The 20,992-nt window shown below is 44.8% G+C and overlaps 1 protein-coding gene across 6 annotated transcripts in view; it reads right to left on the bottom strand.

The window, feature by feature from the left end:
• LOC142571350 (uncharacterized) overlaps positions 1-20,992 on the bottom strand; it is a 44,368-nt gene that overhangs the window by 10,039 nt on the left and 13,337 nt on the right. For 3 of the 6 annotated variants that reach the window (XM_075679624.1, XM_075679626.1, XM_075679627.1), the window contains 9 exons: positions 19,955-20,245; positions 16,981-17,162; positions 12,411-12,465; positions 12,297-12,349; positions 12,113-12,231; positions 10,792-10,937; positions 10,284-10,519; positions 8,033-8,121; positions 7,341-7,593 (listed from right to left, as the gene is read on the bottom strand). In XM_075679624.1, coding sequence (XP_075535739.1) covers positions 7,361-7,593; positions 8,033-8,121; positions 10,284-10,519; positions 10,792-10,937; positions 12,113-12,231; positions 12,297-12,349; positions 12,411-12,465; positions 16,981-17,162; positions 19,955-20,245 — 1,404 coding nt within the window. In that variant the 3' untranslated portion in view covers positions 7,341-7,360. Of the gene's footprint in view, positions 1-7,340; positions 7,594-8,032; positions 8,122-10,283; positions 10,520-10,791; positions 10,938-12,112; positions 12,232-12,296; positions 12,350-12,410; positions 12,466-16,980; positions 17,163-19,954; positions 20,246-20,992 lie in introns of those variants that run through there. The other 3 variants (XM_075679625.1, XM_075679628.1, XM_075679629.1) reach the window with 3 other exon arrangements.

Raw genomic sequence — 20,992 nt, 5'->3', positions numbered from 1 at the left:
CTTCTGGAGCACCATGTCGCAGCAGGATGTTCTCGACGAAAAATTTCGCCACTTCGGCTGCGCTGCCTTTTGGTAGAGCTTTAGTTTCAGCGAAGCGGGTGAGATAGTTCGTCGCCACGACGATCCACTTATTTCCGGAAGTTGATGTCGGAAATGGTCCCAACAAGTCCATCCCGATCTGCTGAAAAGGTCGGTATAAGGAGGCTTGATCGGCTGTAGTAGTCCCGCTGGCCTTGTCGGTGGTGTCTTGCGTCGCTGACAGTCTCGGCATGTCTTGACATAACGGGCGACGTCGGCTGTTAGGCGCGGCCAGTAATACTTTTCTTGTATCCTCGATAGCGTCCGGGAGAAGCCGAGGTGCCCGGCGGTCGGATGGTCATGTAGGGCGCGCAGTACTTCTGGACGCTGTGGGGATGCGCTGAGCTGTTGTTGCTTAATTGTGGGGAGACTTGGATTTATGTCGAAGTCTGGCTCGGGAACTACGGTCGTCGGGGTAGATGCGGCAGAATCCGAGAGGATAAACGCATTGCTGTTTTCCAGAATTTCCTCGATGTATGCGATCGTCGTGCCCTTGTTGATGCGCTTGAACTCCTGGCTGAAGTTTGTCAGCAACACTTTCGTGTTTCCTCCATGCAGTCGAGCGATCCCTCTTGCGACGCAAATTTCACGGTCTAGCAGTAGACGTTGGTCACCTTCGATGACGCCTTCTACGTCAGCGGGTGTTTCGGTGCCGACCGAAATAACAATGCTGGAGCGAGGCGGGATGCTCGCTTGATCTTCGAGCACACTCAAGGCGTGGTGACTACGAGGGCTCTCCGACGGTATTGCATGATCTTTTGACAGCGTTATTGACTTCGACTTCAGGTCGATGACTGTGCCGCGTTGGTTGAGGAAGTCCATGCCGAGATCAAATGACGTCTTGTGAACACTGTTGGAGGATAACGAATGTGACAGGGTAAGTCCGGTCGTGAATGGTAATTCTTGCCGTGCACATTCCAGTCGGCGTTATGAGGTGTCCTCCAGCAGTCCGAATTTGAGGGCCTTCCCACGTAGTCTTAACTTTCTTCAACTGGGCGGCGATGTGTCCACTCATGACGTAGTAATCAGCCCCTGTGTCGACTAAGGCGGTGACTGCGTGGCCGTTGAGAAGCACGTCGAGGTCGGTGGTTCTTTGTCTTGCATTACAGTTCGGTCTTGGCGTCGGATCACGACTGCGCCGCGTTTACCTGTGGCTGGTATGTGACGTCGTCAGGTCGTCTTTCGTCGTCGCATTCTTTCCTTCCAGACTTCGTCGGGACGGCGGCGTGTCGTTATGCCGTCGAGGTAGTTACTTCGACATCTTCGGCGGCGGCGGAGGATCTTCGTCAGTTCGACGGACAGCAACCGCACCTCCATCGGTTGCTGCTTTTAGTTTTCCGGATATGGGCTCGCTGACCGGCCCCGGGCTGGGCCAGTGTATGGTCGGCGCTGCGGCGACAAGTAGCGGCCGGACGACGGCGAACGGAACGGTCGTCGAGGGCTCCACTGAGTGGCGGCGAGGTAGTCGGCGATATCGCGAGGGCGTTCGCCAATCTGTGGTCACGGCGCATTTACGGCGAACCCTCGGAGTCCCATCTGCCGGTATGGGCATCGACGGTAGATGTGCCCGGCTTCTCCACAGTGATAGCAAAGTGGACGGTGGTCGGGGGCGCGCCAAACATCAGTCTTCCTTGGAATGCTACGTGGGGCGACAGTTTGGCGTGCTGGTGGCGGGGGTAGTGGTGGACGACGGAACTGTGTGGTCACTGGGCCCTGCCGTGGGCGCAGAGGGGGAACGTGACGGTGGGCTACAGCGGTGTATGTCATCGCTTGCGACTGAGGCTGCGGCGATTCAGGGGCTACACCGGGTTGTTGTTGGAGCTCCTCACGTACGACGTCGGCAATCGAGGCCACTTGAGGCTGTGATGATGGGAACAGCTTCTGTAGCTCCTCCCGCACGACCACTCGGATAGTCTCGCGCAGGTAGTCGGTGGCCAGTGACTGAACTCCGGCATAGTTTGTAGAGTTGGTGTGGCGGTCAAATTGCCGGTTTCGCATCTCGAGTGTCTTCTCGATGCTAGTGGCCTCGCGAAGAAACTCGTCGACAGTGTTCGGTGGGCTTCGTACCATACCGGCGAAAAGTTCCTCCTTTACACCACGCATCACCACTGCAGTAGCCGGACTTTCTTTTCCTCGGACATTTCCGGGTCGGCGTGGCGGAATAGGTGGCTCATTTCTTCTGTAAAAATCGCGGTGGTCTCATTAGGCAGCTGCACTCGGGTTTCTAGTAGTGCTTGGGCTCGTTCTCGGCGTACGACGCTTGTGAATGTCTGCAGGAAGCCGCTTCGGAAATGGTCCCAGGTCGTTAAGGTGGCTTCTCTGTTCTCAAACCACGTCCTGGCAGCGTCTTCCAATGCGAAGAAGACATGTCGCAGTTTGTCGTCGCTGTTCCAGCTGTTAAATGCAACGACCCTCTCATACATACGTCTCGAGCCAGCTGTTTCCGGGTCCTCGAATGTTGAACCGCGGAATGTCGAGGGCTCCCTGGGCTGCTGCAGCACGATGGGGGACGCTGGGGCTGCCATTGGGGTGGACTTGGTGGCAATCTTCCTGCTCATCTCGGGTAGAAGTCCGTGTTCTGGTGGCAGTCCTTGCAGTCGGCGGCTAGCACGCTGGTCTTGGGCGATGTTGGTTTTGTCCTCGGGCTTCAGGCTTGGATCACGGTTTTGCGGGGGCGTTCGGTACATGAACGCACAAGCACCTCCACCAGATGTCACGTGGTGGTGACATTGAAGAACACAGTACCAACACTGTGAAAGGCAAAACTAACTTTTATTAGGCGAACCTGTGTCCACAAAAACAGCCTACACTTATAGCACAACGATAGCGGCGAACACGTTCGGCGATCGTCGAAAATCTGATCAGCGGGTCAAGTGCGTCGGCTTTTATATATCAGTCGTCGAATGTTCCAGAGTAACCGCTAGGACCCGCGTATCTTCCACAAAGTTCTACATTATTCGCGTCGCGCATACATGCAATCCGATTACACAATTTGCGGTGAAAGACAGTGGATGGAACCATCGATAACATTCCAGAAACTTCTTTTACATGCAGGCACGTCCTGCGCTGTGCGATAACGTTTGTTAGGCGGTGAGAATTGGTTGCCCGATAAAGATAAAGAAGTACACGTGTCAATAGTATGCAGTGCAGGTGGCGTTGTTGGCACTGAGGAAGTTTATAGGTCTGTGTATGTAGAGCACATGCAGAGGACACTGAGAGATCTCTACACACTGTAATGTTAGACATGTAAAGAAGTGTGAGGTAGGAGCTGTTGTTAGGAGCTGCTGTTGAGCAGCATACATATGCCATATAGGCAGGTGCCTCAACAAAAGGCTTCAGGAACAATAATTTGTGCCAACGAGTGGCATTGGAAGAAAACCTTGCTCTTCATTGCTCATAAATGTACCATGTAATTCTACAAATATGTAAAACATTGGTGACATGCAGTAATAACCATGCTCAGACAAATTATCTTAGAAGCTTACAATATGCTCACAGAAAAGCACGGTCCATGCGTAAGCTCACTGTCACTGTCGATAACGCTTACTGACAAGCAATTTTATATTCTAGACAGCCAGAAAAGTCCAGAACATGCACACATATAGTGTAGTCGGTTCCGAAAGTGGAGTCGGGGCAAAGTGCTGAATAATAATACAAGATCACATATGCCAATTATAGTTGACCTTCTGCAGTCCATCATATTACATTAGTTTCTGTTTTTCATTTTGTCCAATTTTTATGTTCTGCACATTGTTCTCTGTGCATGGGTGTTTCTGTGCATGATTCCACTTCCACTGTGTTCTTACAAAATAAACCAGCTACTAGAAGTGCTTCCTCATTCATGTTCGCATTGTAGCTAGTTGTGTGTCTATTATACATACAGCACTATATGCTACTCCAGCTACCCCCAATACAAGTCTTAATCAATGTATTGATGGTGGCACAATCTCATAAATGATGAGATTTCTCTGATTTTGCTTCTGCTGAATGCATTGCTTAGTCTTGACATCAAATAATATCAGCCCAATAGCCATTGTGTTTTCACCTGCATAATACTAAGAAAAAAGAATGGCAGGGGTTTCACAAAGCTGACAGAGAGGGTGCACAACCTTTTGAGTGATATTGGGCTCCTATCTACATCTGTATATACAGTCCTTCGTTTTTATCTTTCTGTCTTTTTCTCCTTTTTTTTTCCATTGAGGGGTAAAGATCAAGTGTTATATTTAAGGGGCCCCCGACCAAGTCTGGCCATTTTGAGCTGACAAGCGCAGAGCATACACTGCGCGATAACGATCGTGTTGCAAAGTATTGCATCGCTATGCGCCGTGGAAAGATCTGAAATTTCAAATCAAACGCCGTTTTTCCTTCTCCTCGCGGCCACCGCGCTCCAAGCAAGACGGTGACGTAGTGCCCCTGCGCCTACGTAATCGTGTCCGCTGTGTGACGTCGCTCGTGGTGACACGTGACTTCGAGAATTATTCAAGATACATCTGTTATCTGTGTGATCTGTTGCTTGAATTGACAAATTGAAGTTTAGAGAAATAATAAAATACACAAAAAATGTCTGCGTGTTTTTGTTTTACTTCGCACCGAAGCAAGAGAGATGTACTTTCGCTTCGTCTGCTTGTTCCCACGGTCGTGCGGACATGTGCGCAGGTACCGAAACTATGCCATTTTCTACCGTGTTCCAGCGTGTGATCATGCTCTGCGATCCGCTTTTTCTGCTTCAGTATTCATGTAGCACTAAATTATAGCGTTAGTCATGTTTCCTTGTGCACAGCATGGAAAATAGTGCGCTACGCGAACGAGACAATAGCTCGCGTGTGACGCCATCAGCGGAATTTTGCGTAGCGCCGAAAAAAGAATAAGCAAGGAGAAAAAAAAAAAACAACGCGGGGCCTGTGACATATGCGTCATGCGATCCTCGAGGTCAGGTATGGGAGAACGCAGGGAAGGAATTTTGCTTGCAAAGGCTAGACGAGGCGAGTGGAGAGAGCGTCTTGCTTGGCAGTGGAGACCGCCTGCTGAAATCATAGGTTCGCGGTACTGAAATATTTCTGTCTCGGCTATTCATGAGCCGATTTAAAAAATTTTTGCGGCAGAATGCTCCTTAGAGGGCACATAACACGTTCCAGCATGTAACTTGGCACGCAGTCTCACACGGACCGATTGGAACTCGCCAAACTTACGACTTGCACGACTGTATCGATTAAACCCCTCACTGCAACTTCGACCCCCACTCGGACTTCCTCGACGTGAAGCTACGCTTCTCTGTCGCCTTTGGTTAGGAGTTGCCTTCACCAAGGCATACTCTATATATTAACTGGAGTGACTGACAGTGTAGCATGAGAGGTCTGCGGCACCGAAGGAAATATATGACCACCTGCTGGGACACTGTCCACGATATGCCCCAGAAAGACAAGAACTTGCCAAAGCTCTCCAAAAACTGGACGATCGGCCGCTTTCTGTGCAGGTGCTGCTGGAACACCGCCGCCATCGCTCGTCGGCCCATAAAGCGGTGAAGGCGCTTTTGTGCTTCTTGAGGACGACGGGCTTGTGCGACCATATATGACTATTAATGCAATTTCTATAAGATCACACGCGTTAGCGAACTCACCGCAATTTCCTTCCCTCCTCTCTCTCCCTGTCATCTTTGTTTTCCCCATTCCCATTCACCTGGTGTAGGGTAGCCAACCGAGCGTTATTCTGGTTAACTTCCCTGCCTTCTGCTTTTCTCTTTCTCTCCTCCCTCCAACATATAACCAAAATTTGCTATGGGGCCTGGTGAGGCGCCCTTTAAGCGAAAAACCAGGGCGAAATTGGGATTTTTGTCAGCTGGGAGCCCAAAGTTTGTGACTTTTTTGGTAACTTTCACAATGATTAACACGGGCAACGGTATCCTTTTGGACACAAATGTTTTATTTAAACAGGCTAATTAAATAATTCACAGGAGCATATAATCATGCAAATATAAAGACAGAAGTCACATGACGAACTTACCGATGCCCTCATTGGCAGGCATTATTTACAGTTTTAAAGTAACCGCATAAGCAAAAACAGCAGAGACGTGCATGGTGATCTTATTTACCATGTTCTCTGCACTTTTTCCAAGGAAGGAAAAAAAGAATGCACAAATAGTAGTGCACATGGGCATGCTTCACAAGAGGTGTGATGATTTTCCTTATCTTACAAAGCCATTGTTGACGTTTGATAATGACGCAAAATGATGATGCAAAATGCATTTGCATTTTGAGCATTTCTGTGTCCATCCTAGACCTGTTAAGCCTTTGAATGTGCCTTGGTTAGAAAAACATCTGTGTCACAGCTACCATTTGCAATACAGAGCAATGTAAGCGTCGCATTTGCTTTTCAGTGCATCACCGTCCTGTATGCGACACATGGGAAATGGGGAGCAATGCGCCATTGACGCATTCACAGAAAATGCGGCTACTAATTAAAAGGGCAACACGGTTTTGTTCAGTCAAGGCCAGCAGGCTCTGAATTGCATATACTAGTATATATGTGTTTTCGCTTGAGGGTTATGCGAAAAGTAAGCATATGATATTAATGCTATTAATAATAACAGTAAAACGCGTGGCACTTTTTGTTTCACACACTACAAGTGCATAAAAATAATTATGCAGGCCATAGTGTGATGAAAACAAATGAATTTTTTGTTTTAGTACACAAGAGGTTTCCCATTGGATGCCACACCCTTTAAAATTATGAACTTGTTTAATTAATATAAGATAAATTTAAGATACATAGCACCCAAAGATTGTCCTGGTGGAAGAAGAGGATCGATGAACAAACATCATAGGTCTCATAATCCAGTTGGATCAGTTTTTAACAGCTAGGCTAATATATGTTAGCTAGAACACCTTGTATATCCTTAACTGTCACATTTGCAGCTTCTAATCTCCTGCTCCTGGACTCTATTATTCATCTGATTTGCTGTGCGACATAATGCTGGAATTAAATTACATATAAGAGTGGAGGTCCGTTTCATTCAGATAGCCCCTTTTACCAGTTAACGTGCAGGCAAGGGTTCCCAGATGCATTCATGATTCTGAACTGCTGACTAAAGATAAATAAGAATTTATCATATGTGATAAGTTAAAATTTACAAACTTTATTATTTTTATTTATTATATTCTTTAGCGACAACCCCTTACAGCCACCAAAAGCAAAAAAAAGCGAGTAATGTTTCGGGTTATTCGTATGACACTGTCATGGCTTTGTTGTCAAAGCATGAACTCTCGGAATTTTATAAAAAGTTTTATTATGGAGTAGAAGTATTGTCACAGTTTTGTGCAACATGTAAGCAGGTGGCATATGCTTCTAGAGGGTTGAACTTGTGTCCCTTTGTTGTCTGATGACTGCGCCTGAGATCAAGTGTGCTCTGCGACGGCAGTGTAACATCATGGTGGTCCGATGGTGGGATGGCTAGGGTGTGTCTTATCCAGGTCTCATTTTGACGAAGCACAGTGTGCAAATACTTGATGTTCTGTGGGCCTGCAAAGTGCAGAGTGTCTACAGAACCAGTGGTGCAACAAGTAACATTGCATTGTTTCTTTGGCTGACACAACTTTGCAGGCATTTCACAGTAAAAGAGCAATAATGCATGCTAAGCATTGTGACAGCTCTTAAAACATTGAAAATGATGGGTACTTAGTAAGATTCACAGATGTTCATGCATACGAGGTCACCCACTATTATATTTGAGAAACTTTTTTCTCATTAGATTTTAGGGACAACATTCTAGGCATAGCACAAATGGGTTAACAATGTGTGTATTGTGTTGGTTAATAAACGTTTTTTTAATATTTCGATTTAATAATAATGGGTGCAGCTATGATGTAGGTAAAGCAGTAATTCCTTTTGTACAAAAATTTTTGCAAGATCGTGGTCATCATTAATTTTTTTCCAAAATACTCATATGTCTGTGCAATACCTTGTGGTGTTCTCATCAGCTGTTCTGCAACCAAACCCAGAGTAATGTCTTCTGCTGTCTGAGAGAGGCTTTCTTCCCAAGATGCATCCCTGTTTAGAAAGGAATTGTAATGCGCCAACACAGTTAACCAGGAACATAGCAGTAATAAAAAGGAGCAAAGGGTGTAGCTGTTTGCTGAAAGGATTACAGTTACCTCAAATCAAATAGGCATTTCTACAAGTACAGGCACATCCTTGTGCCAACCATTAGTAATCATCATATCTATGGCAATTATATAACTTTTACTTACAAGTTGTTCGTAGAGTGACAGGCAGTAACTGGAAGCAGATATTCTTGCTAGTGCCTGAAACCCATTGTTTTAAAACTTTGCCTCACACTACAGAGTCTTAACCTTGCTGCTTTACTTTATTAAGTGCATAGATACTGAAGTAGTCCATGTATGATGAGTACAGCAGCCATGTTCAGTTTGCTGAACGAAGTTTTGTTTCACAGCCAAGGAGCATCCAGTTATGTTTCTGTGCTGTGACACAGCTAGGCTAGAATTTTTTATTTCAAGACCAACTTGAGGGTATTCGTGCTTGTCTATAACAAGATGTCTCTCGCAAGTCTTGCAAAAAATTGCAGCGGAACCCACCTCACGATGACTGTCAACGGTAATGCATTACCACTGAATCAATATAGTGATGCGATGTACTGACACCGTCAAAACGAGTTATATATGAGGCGTGCACTGCAGCGGGACTCCTCTTTCGCGTGTCCCTAAGAACACTGACCACCATCCAGCGCTGCTGCCGCAAAGCCTGCATGTGGACTCCGAAATGCGTGGCATGCTGGCACATGCGAACGCTGAGAAACACATCATGTGACAACCAGGCTCCACTTTCATGCTTCTTTCCAGACATGCTGCTCCAGCTAGTGGCACTACTGAGAATTTCGCGTGTGGCCTCCAAGACAAGAAGCATGGCGTGCTGGTGCCTGTGAACGCCGAGAATGGTTTCCTCGCTTGCTGCACACTAAGTGGCACATACTCAGTGAGCCAAGTTCATGAGAGGCTCGTTGAAAAGTGGCACATAACCAGTTAGTTCATGGTGCAGTTGCTCGCTAAAGTGTTGGTGTGCAATGCGTTAACTGAAAAGCGGCACATACCCAGTGCATTTGTGGCACGGCTTGCCAATGAGTTGGGCTGCTGTCCTTGAGGAGTGCATGTGACATGGGTTCGATTCCGATCGGCATCGGATAAATTTAAGGGATCTTTTTTGTGATTGTAGAGCGGCACCTTCCCAGTGGCGCATACCTAGTTACCCTTGGCATCAAATTCATTCAGCGAAGAGTGGCTCACACCTATTGGCGCCTACCCGGTGCCCCAAGGTGGCATCCAAGAGGCTCACTGGAGACCAGCACAGACCGAGCGGCACGTACCTAGGACTCCAAGTCGATGTCACAGAGTCTCTTCGAACAGCCACCCAGTCCCATAAAGAACGTATGTACACATTGCCACATACTCAGTGACCCAGGTTAGTCCAATGGTTAGTTTCGAGCCCTGTTACTTCCGCACAGCAGCCCGATGTGCTACTCATTCCACCACCGGCTACCCAATGACCCAGGTAGGCAGGAAAAATGATTAGATAGAAACATAGATAGATACATATATAGATCAATATCCATTGGAAAGTGCCTGAAGTACTCAAAGAATGATTACTTGTCATCCCTAGCCCATGTGTTGCTTTGGAATTTTGAGTACATAAATCGGCAAACTCACTCATGAGTTGACTCTCTCAGACTCAGACCGGCCCTTAAGTCTGAGTGGAGCCCAGCTGAGTAGCATTTTAAAGAGTCCGAGTGAGCCCAGTTTAGTAGAATTTCAGAGAGTCTGAGTGAGCCTGGCTGTGTAGAATTTTGGTGAGTCTGAGTATGAGTGAGCCCAGCCGAGCACAGTTCTGGCCAGACTGAGTCTGAATGAGCCCTAAGCAAAAAAAATATTTTGTGTGTGAGTCCATGGGAGTTCTTTCAATTTTGCTGACCTATGGTTGGGCACCACAAATTGGCCAATTTGTTGCACGCATCCACTTTTCATTTGCCTTATTTTGCCACACTGTTAGCTGCATAAAGCCACAGTCCATGTCAGCAAGCAAATGTAGGCACTGAATTGAAGCTTGCACAAACATTAAATCCCATGGAGCATTAAATCCCATGAATGAATCAGTAGGCTGTTTTATGTTTGCTTCTTGCATTTACGCAGGACACTCTTTACCTCTCTGCAGTGAGTAATCCAGCCAGCAAGTCCAAGCAGTTGAGCACTCGCTGATCACAATCATGGCTTCCAAGTAGTTCATCTTCCTGGCGTTGAGTAAGCTGCAGTGCATGTGCTATCATCTCATTCGCAATGTGAGCACACTCTAGGTTTATCTTTGAGTCAAGTCGAGAGCCAAAAAGCTTGTCCAGTTCCTTCGAGCTATGAAGAATGTCGTAGAGTGTAGACAGCAGCACCTGCATGTAAATGAATCTCTCGAGTCATGCCTTCCCACTTCTGTGCATAGTAGACAAAATATACATGTTTTTAGCATCCCACATCAAACTTTTTGCTTCCACTCTTGTTAGACAATGCTTGCTAACAGCACTTCCCTAGAGCAGTCCCCTCGAACACACTTAAGCACTCTTGCAGGCTCCTGGGTGTTTGTGACTTAAGTTCAAGGATAAATGGTTGATGCCAAATCATATACTACGGCACGCATCTTGCTACATTTATTCTTCTGCAGTACCTGCATGGCGGCTGAGTTGCTAGCAGAGACCACACCCACTTTGGAAACAAGCCCACCTAGCCTGGTCAAGCAGGCCAGTAGTGGTGCCGGAAAAGTTGGTACCACAGCCATGGTACATGATAGCAGTTCCACCAACAGGCTCTCCCCTGCAAATCAATTTATGGCACTAAGCTCAAAAGCACGATATTATTTTATTTTTATTTACATTTTACCTACATTGGCACAAGGCATTGCATTGGGAGAGACATAGCATTTAACATAATACAAATAGCAATACATTGTGGCGCAAGAAACAAAAATTTAAACACACACACACACAAATTATGTAAAAATTACATCAAACATACATCCTCAACAATACATACACGTCAGGAAATACAATTTTATTGGAGTCAACATTGTCACAAGGAAGAGAAGCAAAGGTCATTATTAGTTACGTTAACAACACCATCTGGAAGCCAGATCCATTCCTGTATTGTTTAAAAAAATGAACAATCGTAAATGTATGTTTTGTACGGCTTTTCTAATATTTTCTGTGTATTATCTCGATGACGCAAAACATACATCGTTTCTAAAGAGTATTCATGAGGATTAATGGCTGCCTGATTATAATAGATATGGTTAAGAAATTTAAGCTGTAGCTTTTGCCTTCTTATTGTCAACAGTGATGTGACGAAATGATATTTTTATAATGTTTTTGTTAAAGAATAATGTATGTGGTGGTCTGTGGTCTTGCCCATGTACTTCACTACCAGAGATCAAAGTAAAATCCTGTGTCCATGAAGTCTAATGCTTATAGCCCAGAGACTATAAGGTTTGCTGCCCACAGAAATGTAGACCAGTGTGACAGATGGAGGCAAACAAAAGAGCCTGAGCAAGAAGGGGAACCAAAGGGTCTCGTCTTTTGTTGGTTACAACCACACAAGCCCAATGGACAATAAATTAAGCCAAGGAAAGCATAAAGGAAATTAAATATTCCTTTAATTGAGATTTAGAAGTAATAACAAAAAGGGAAATGCAAGGGGACGAGAAGACAACTTTGGTTGCAGCCACGCCCGCATCTTCTGCACTGCGTGTGCGATGCCTTGTCATTGAGCTGCAGTGGTGGCTGTGCCGTCATCCACTTCCTTGAGTATTTGTGTATGTGTGCTATATCTAGCCTTAGGAGTGCCATCTATGGCCATGTCACATGTGTTTTCTCACTTGTGACATTTTATTTTCTGTCTATCCACAATGTGCTGCAATATTTTGCTTTGCCATGATGCTGTAAAGCTTGCTCGCGTGCCATTTCTCACTGTGTGTTTTTTAAGTGTTATCTTACCCTGTAGGTTACTTGAAGTTTTGGAGTGCTGCTCGATCTCCTCCCACATTTGATGCAGCCACAAGCACTGCTTCTCTCGAGTACTTGTGAGGATTGGTGTTGCAAGGCTTGCTACAACACTGGCAGGGAAAGTTTGAAATCTGGTTTAAATTCGCTGGCTGATCCGTGAGTAGGATCCTCGTACCTCTGCAGATAAGGCATCAGCAGACCTTGCAGTGACTGAAACCACCAGGCCCTCTGAAACGAACAAAATGCTTTGGCATGATGTCATCGCATAAATAAATGCAAGCCATCTTACCTCTGATTTAGCCTTGCCAAGTGATGTGGATTCAAACTCTCGCCACCCATCCAACCTGTTTGGGTTTTGAAGATTTTTCGTATCTTTCCTAATTTGAATTTTTTTTGCACGGCACCACGTAATTAGAATTAACAGCCATCAGAGAGCTCATTCACCATCACACATTTCTACGAACAGTCAGGAACTCTTCCGCTATACCAAGCCAACAACAGAGAAAAGCTAAACTAGGAAGTCTTATTCTGGTGACAAATCTGTTGTCTTGATTAACAATTACCATCTCATACAGAAAGAGATAAGCCTTGGTTTAAAAGAAAGTAAAAATAATAAACCAGATGGAATGCACTATAATACAATAAAGGAGAGAAAAGTATGCTGGAACCTTAATAGTTACGTGACTGCTTAGGAAAGGCTGATCAAGAGACATTGTTCTGTAATACATGTACGCAGAGAATTCATTCAAATGTGGCCATGCACTTCAAGAAACACTGCAATAAGTGATATGGGAGTATAAGATAAATTCAATCTGCATTTATTTGCTCTTTTCTGGACTCTGCTCCATACATAAAGACTTTTGCATGTAACCAAATCAATTACTGACTAAACTTATGACCTTAGGTTAATAGCAATAACATTTCATGAAGTGCGAGAAGAAAGGGGGCTAACCAAGGGGTCTGATTTTTGTTAATCATATCATGAGAAGCCAACAAACAAAGACACCAAGAAAAACATAGGGGAAATTACTTGTACTTACTAATTGAATTAAAGAAATTATAAATTAATGGCAATGAAAGTGGATGAAAAAACAACTTGCCGCAGGTGGGGAACGATCCCACGTCTTCTTCAATTGGTAGAGCATGTGATGCTCTACCAATTGAGCTAACGTGGCGTGCATGGTTTCCCCGTCCACTTTCTTGGGTAGGCATTTATGCTTTACTACAAGAACTAGCCTTGGGAGTGTCAGCCAGCGCGACCACTCACAAACCTTGGCGGTGGATGTTGAACATCCTTTCTGCCACAGGCGTCACGAGTATGTGATCTTTCTGGGTGAAGGAAAGTGGTCAATAAACCCACACAATTTGAATTGCATAATGCGAAGATGTAGGATTGTTCCCCACCTGCAGCAAGTAGTTTCTTCATCTGTTTTCGTTGCCATTAATTTATCATTTCTTTAACTCAATTAGTATGTACAAGTAATTTCCCCTATGTTTTCCTTGGTGTCTTTGTTTGTTGGCTTCTCATGATATGAATAATAAATATCTGGCCCCTTAACCCCCTTTCTTTTCATTCTTACATGACGAGGGTCTCGAATCTGGCAACACTGATGCCTTCAGGTAGCGTGTGCAGGTTTATTGACCAGTTGCCTTCACCGAAAAAGATAACATACTCATGACGCCTGCGGCAGAAAGGATGTTCCATATCCGCCGCTAAGGTTTGTGAGTGCTGGCGCTGACTAACACTCCCAAGGTTAGTTCTAGTAGTAACACATAAATACCCAAGAAAGTGGATGGGGAAACCATGCTGCGGTAGCTCAATAGGTTAGAGCATCGCATGCGTAATGCGAAGATGTGGGATCCTTCCCCACCTGTGGCAAGTAGTTTTTTCATCCACTTAGAGGAATTCCAGATCAAGCTACAGAATAGGTGTTCAGCTTTAACTCAGGAAGAGGACCTTAGTGTTGAAGCAATTAACGACAATCTTGTGGGCATCATTAAGGAGTGTGCAATAGAAGTCGGTGGTGTGGTAACTCCGTTAGACAGGATACCAGTAAGCTATCGCAGGAGACGAAAGATCTGATTAAGAAACGCCAATGTATGAAAGCCTCTAACCCTACAGCTAGAGTAGAACTTGCAGAACTGTCGAAGTTAATCAACAAGCGTAAGACAGCTGACATAAGGAAGTATAATATAGATAGAATTGAACATGCTCTCAGGAATGGAGGAAGCCTAAAAGCAGTGAAGAAGAAACTAGGAATAGGCAAGAATCAGATGTATGCATTAAGAGACAAAGCCGGCAATGTCATTTACTAATGTGGATAAGATAGTTCAAGTGGCTGAGGAGTTCTATAGAGGTTTATACAGTACCAGTGGCATCCACGATGATAATGGAAGAGGGAATAATCTAGAGGAACTTGACATCCCACAAGTAACGCAGGAAGAAGTAAAGAAACCCTTGGGAGCTATGCAAAGGGGGAAGGCAGCTGGGGAGGATCAGGTAACAGCAGATTTGCTGAAGGGGGGAGGGCAGATTGTTCTAGAAAAACTGGTCACCCTTTATACGCAATGCCTCATGACTTCGAGCGTAACGGAATCTTGGAAAAACGCTAACATAATCCTAATTCACAAGAAAGGGGACGCCAAAGACATTAAAAATTATGGACCGATCAGCTTACTGTCCGTTGCCTACAAAGTATTTACTAAGGTAATTGCAAATAGAATCAGGAACACGTTAGCCTTCTGTCAACCAAAGGACCAGGCAGGATTCTGTAAAGGCTACTCAACAATAGACCATATTCACACTATCAATATAATAGCTGTGTCTTATAGCTGTCTATAATAGCTGTGTCAATATAATAGCTGTGTCTTACCAGTACTCACCTACGGAGCAGAAACCTGGAGGCTTACGAAAAGGGTTCTACTCAAATTGAGGACGACGCAACGAGCTATGGAAAGAAGAATGATAGGTGTAACGTTAAGGGATAAGAAAAGAGCAGATTGGGTGAGGGAACAAACGCGAGTTAATGACATCTTAGTTGAAATCAAGAAAAAGAAATGGGCATGGGCAGGACATGTAATGAGAAGGGAAGATAACCGATGGTCATTGAGGGTTACGGACTGGATTCCAAGGGAAGGGAAGCGTAGCAGGGGGCGGCAGAAAGTTAGGTGGGCGGATGAGATTAAGAAGTTTGCAGGGACGGCATGGCCACAATTAGTACATGATCGGGGTTGTTAGAGAAGTATGGGAGAGGCCTTTGCCCTGCAGTGGGCGTAACCAAGCTGATGATGATGATGACACTATCAATCGGGTGACAGAGAAATGTGCGGAATATAACCAGCTCTTATATATAGCTTTCATTGATTACAAGAAAGCGTTTGATTCAGTCGAAACCTCAGCAGTCATGGAGGCATTGCGGAATCAGGGTGTAGATGAGCCGTATGTAAAAATACTGAAAGATATCTATAGCAGCTCCACAGCCCCCGTAGTCCTCCATAAAGGAAGCAACAAAATCCCAATAAAGAAAGGCGTCAGGCAGGGAGATACGATCTCTCCAATGCTATTCACTGCGTGTTTACAGGAGGTATTCAGAGACCTGGATTGGGAAGAATTGGGGATAAGAATTAATGGAAAATACCTTAGTAACTTGCGATTCACTGATGATATTCCCTTGCTTAGTAACTCAGGGGACCAACTGCAATGCATGCTCACTGACCTGGAGAGGCAAAGCAGAAGGGTGGGCCAAAAATTAATCTGCAGAAAACTAAAGTAATGTTTAACAGTCTCGGAAGAGAACAGCAGTTTACGATAGGTAGCGAGGCACTGGAAGTGGTAAGGGAATACATCTACTTAGGGCAGGTGGTGACTGCGAATCCGGATCATGAGACGGAAATAATCAGAAGAATAAGAATGGGCTGGGGTGCATTTTGCAGGCATTCTCAGATCATGAACAGCAGGTTACCATTATCCCTCAAGAGAAAAGTGTATAACAGCTGTGTCTTACCAGTACTCACCTATGGGGCAGAAACCTGGAGGCTTATGAAAAGGGTTCTACTTAAATTGAGGACGATGCAATGAGCTATGGAAAGAAGAATGGTGGGTGTAACGTTAAGGGATAAGAAGAGAGCAGATTGGGTGAGGGAACAAACGCGAGTTAATGACATCTTCGTTGAAATCAAGAAAAAGAAATGGGCATGGGCAGGGCATGTAATAAGAAGGGAAGATAACCGATGGTCATTAAGGGTTACGGACTGGATTACAAGGGAAGAGAAGCGTAGCAGGGGGCGGCAGAAAGTTAGGTGGATAGATGAGATTAATTTTGCAGGGACAACATGGCCACAATTAGCACATGACCGGGGTAGTTGGAGAAATATGGGAGAGGCCTTTGCCCTGCAGTGGGCGTAGCCAGGTTGATGATGATGCTGATGATGATGATGTAAGCGTTCCATCGGAGGGCGCTTGATCTGTGGAACTCATCATGGGCTTTGGTCAGGAAATGCAATTCAGCACAGAGCTGACAGATGCTTTAGCACATGTCTGCTTGTATGCAGTAAGTTCCCCTGGTTTACGACTGTATCAACTTATAGAATGACAAAAACTAACTGTGACACTTTCTCATAAAACACCTGACACTACTATTATACCACGGTACTACAGTGCTTGCCTGGCAGCACATGAACACACTGTGCATGAGCTTATTTATTGCACAAAATGAGCGAGAAATGGATATTGCAATACTGGCAATTACTTGCTCCACCACTATCTCTGCATTTCTGTTTTGTCAGAATCGTAAGCAGTTAATACTTCAATCTGAGCTTGGCTTCTGTATTACCTATCTGCAAGTGAAAGCATCACTTACTTTTCGACAACACTCACCAGTACACTGGTGAGTTCACCTTCGTGGTGGTCACACAGCATGAGTATGCTGAGCAGGGCATTCAACAAGTGCTGCTCTTCGTCTGCAACTTCATAAGATTTGGCTTGGCTGGCTGCCTCAGAAGCCAAGAGTGTGGACAGTGTGCCCTCTACTGCTGTCAGGCACTGCAAAATATGGCAGTAACTTCATTTATTATTTGTGCTCGCTAATGTTGTAAATAGCAGAGTCAAGGCTTAACCAACTTTTTTAAACTCTAGCTTGTGCCGTTGAACCTAATAATAAGTTTCCAGTTTTCTGATGACGTGTAAAAATGTTTCATAATTCTCAAAGCTCATTGCGGAGAACATTGAAAAGACCTTGTTTGAGTCTGCTGCTTTCCTGAATAGTACATCTCCAGCACAACAATGAGATCCTATCCTATTTACAAATAAGGAAACACTTCAAAGCTAGCCTTCACTGCGATTGTTCCTCAAAATGCTTTATGCATGCAAGAAATAGGATATGACAGACCTGTTGTTCATGCTATACAAGTAAACGAAGTTAGGGAAGAGGAACTATTTCTACTACATTTACAACAGCTTGTTCATAGGACATCAAGGTGGAAGCCAGTTCACACTGGGACAAAAACTGAGTTGTACATCTTTGTCTTCCCTGTGATGGAGAGGGGGGGGGCAGTTCTTTTAGTGTCTTCTGTAGTTTAGAGGCATGTTTGTTTGATAGTATTGCAACCTTAACAGGGATGTGCAGATATTCATAATTTTGTATACCAATCAAGTAGTCTTTGCCACTTCATTTATATTCAATCCATATTCGATTTGAGAATGAATTATTTGAAGTTGTCGAATATGCACTTAGGCATTGATAGAAAGAGTAAGAACACTTATTGGAGTCTGCAGGGAGAAAGCCAGGTGCAAGTGGTGACTATTACAAATGATTCTGCTACAGGGTAGCCATAACTGCTGTGGAGAGGCACCAGTTATTGAGCAAGTCCATGGAGTAACTAGTTTATAATCAAGGATTTCCAATCAGTTGATGAAGGCGCCTTGCTTTTTCACAGTCTGCAAATTTGTTTTTATGATACACGTGAAGAAAATTGCTATTTGGACAATCTCGTCATGTTTGCATCTCTTTAAAATGATCCATGACACTGTAACACTTTGCTTCATCAACATATGGTGAAGTGCGCTTGCATTTCATGCCATCATTGTCATGATGCACCAGATGCAATAACCTTTCAATTCAGAAGTACATGTTGGTATGTTGTACATGCTAGTTGGTTCATATTGCTGAGTAGACCATAAATATGATCGCTTGGCGAAAACAAGGAAGGATGGAAAGGAACAAGGGGAGCGCCAGAGGGGGCGCTCCCCTTCTTCCTTTCCATCCTTCCTTGTTTTTGACAAGAAGTTCAGTTGTGGATGGCAGGCGTATATATCAAATACGGGAAATAAGCCTTCCTCTTTATTTCTTTACCAAAAGGACTCCACACAACTTCTATATTTTGCTTTGTTTAAATATTTAAGAAAAATAGTAAGTATTCGATTTAACATTCAAAGGTTATTTCTATCTAATATTACTACTTGATTCTATTTGGAAGCTAACACGAATGAGCCTTAATCAGACTCATTCTGTGTAAGTTGCGACTGAAGCCAACCCATTACTCGTAACTTCACATTGCTCACTCTAATAATGCAGAGAGCAGGAACAAGTGGCACACCAACAGAGACAAAACCATAGCAAAGGACACAGGCCATGTGTGATCACCTTTGCTGCGGTGTTGTCTCTGTTTGCTGTGGCGTGTTACAACTTTCTAGATATAAACCACTGAGTTCAGTAACATGTGCAATTAACACCAATTTTCTTCATCTCATAAATATATTATGCAGCAAACCATATGGCATTACAAGGATAGAAGGCCTCTTAATTCTGGCACCTGTGGCAGCAGTACCTGTACTTCTTCCCATTCTCTGGAGAATAAATATTCCCTTGTATTTCATGCATTCTGCATGTAGGATACATGAGAAGACAGATATCACTTGCTATTATATGAATACACATATCTAAAGCACAAAGCAATGATATATAAATAGCACACCAAACCACTAAGTAACCCTTTATGGACTGTAGGTATCGTGAGCAGTTGCTGTGTAGTAGTGAGCATCAGTGACAGTTAGTAATGTGATGTAATATTCATTCTGGCCACTTAAATTAGCATTTGCCCCAGAAAAACCTGTCATTGAAGTGGTTAAGAGGCTTGCGATGTACCTGATGCCGAGCAAGAAAGAGGTATCACATAATATTGCAATACTTGCCTTGTGTCTCTTTATTTTCACCAGGAATCTCTGACTTGAGTCAGACACCAGGCTGCATACAAAGTTTTTATGTACAGTTGGCATCACCCTTGTGTAGTGCGTGGGAACGGTGGCCGCCAGGCTGCTCCGGAGGCAGCCAGCGATGTCTAATGGTAGCTGCTGGGGTTGAGATAAGAAGTGCCTGGGCACATGCGGCTGACGCATCTAATCTTGGGCCCAGCCACTACTGTTATACATGACTGGCTGGCTGCTGAGCGCCCTGGTGACCATCGTTCCCACACTCTGCAGAAGGGTGATGCCGGCTGTACTCTTCGGCCTCATAATGTTGTGTTTGTGGGTGGACTGTGTGGAGGAGACCCTTACTTAAGAAACTGGCAACACAATGTCACTATATAAAGACAAGACACAAAATTAAAACGAAAACAAACTGAAAATAGGCATCTCTCTCTCTACTCTCTGGGTATAGATATGACTGTACCATGGTACAATGAGCGATGGATCATTTACTTGTCCATTGCCGTGTGCTCGGGAAGTGAAGAAGTAATGAGTCAGGGAAGAAGTTGATACTTTGGAAGACCTTGGGGGCCACGTGCAAGTGCTTTGCGAGTTTTGCACATCCAACTAGCCGCAGACATTCTGCTTGCCTGTAGGAGCAGCAGTGGGTGCGGTCTCTCACTGGCCAGGCACAAGGCCAATGGAAGCCAGATTCGGGTGTTTGTAGGGAGCTGCGCCCAGGGAGGACCAGGGAAAAGGGAAGGTTGTACGAAGCACAGCCAAGGGGCCTGTTGGTGTGGCTGTTGTGGATCGTGTTTGTTGTCAGGCTGCTGTTCGTCACGCTGCTGTGCTGTGGCAGAGTCTTTTATGGATACTGAGGTGAACAGAGCATTGCAGTGCCTATGAAGTTCAGCAATGGGTCCTGCTGCAACTGGGCTTGCCTACAGAAAGGAATAAGACGCTGAATCCAGTGAATAAGATTTCAAATGTAGCTTTTCAGAAAAAAATCAGTTTTGCCAGTTTAGTCAAGCATAGACAGTGATAGTACCATACTATGGAACCCCGATTATAAGACTTTGAAGGTGACCATGCAAAACCGTCTTATATAATCTAGGCATTGTATAATTGAAAAACAAAGAATATAGGCAGTGACCCTCAGTTCTCCCCCCCCCCCCCCCAAAAAAAAAACACGGGCACAGACTGCCTGATAAGCTTGCAGCACGAACCTGCACCACTCTAAGGAGATAGACTAAATTATATTTAAAAAGAATAACAACCAAGCATTTAATTGAAGGAGGTGTCAGCGAATCTTTATTCTAAGCTTTAAAAAAATCTGTGATATTTTTGTGGACATTTGCCCAGCCGCAACGCATCAGCTTCCTCTCAACAACTGCAACATCTGGCAGCAAGTTGCAGATGTCGCGTGCACGCACGCGCGCGCGCGCGCACGCACCCACACACACACACACACACACACACACACACACACACACAAAAGTCAAATCTTGTCGATACTGCACAACACGTCCGTGTAAGTCAGAATGGACGCGTTCTGCAGTTATCTTCGTCGTCTGAGGTGGAGAAAGCTTTCCTTGGGCGGTGTTCTTGGGCGATCCATTTCAGAGATAGTTTCGCTCTCGCAAAATTTCGCGTAACTTGGCACCGAAAGCGTCCCAGACAGTTGTTTA

Source organism: Dermacentor variabilis, chromosome 2 (assembly GCF_050947875.1).
Source record: "Dermacentor variabilis isolate Ectoservices chromosome 2, ASM5094787v1, whole genome shotgun sequence".
NCBI classification, from domain to species: Eukaryota; Metazoa; Arthropoda; class Arachnida; order Ixodida; family Ixodidae; genus Dermacentor; species Dermacentor variabilis.
Note: the sequence above shows the minus strand (reverse complement) of the source record. Positions and strands in the feature narration are given on the sequence as shown.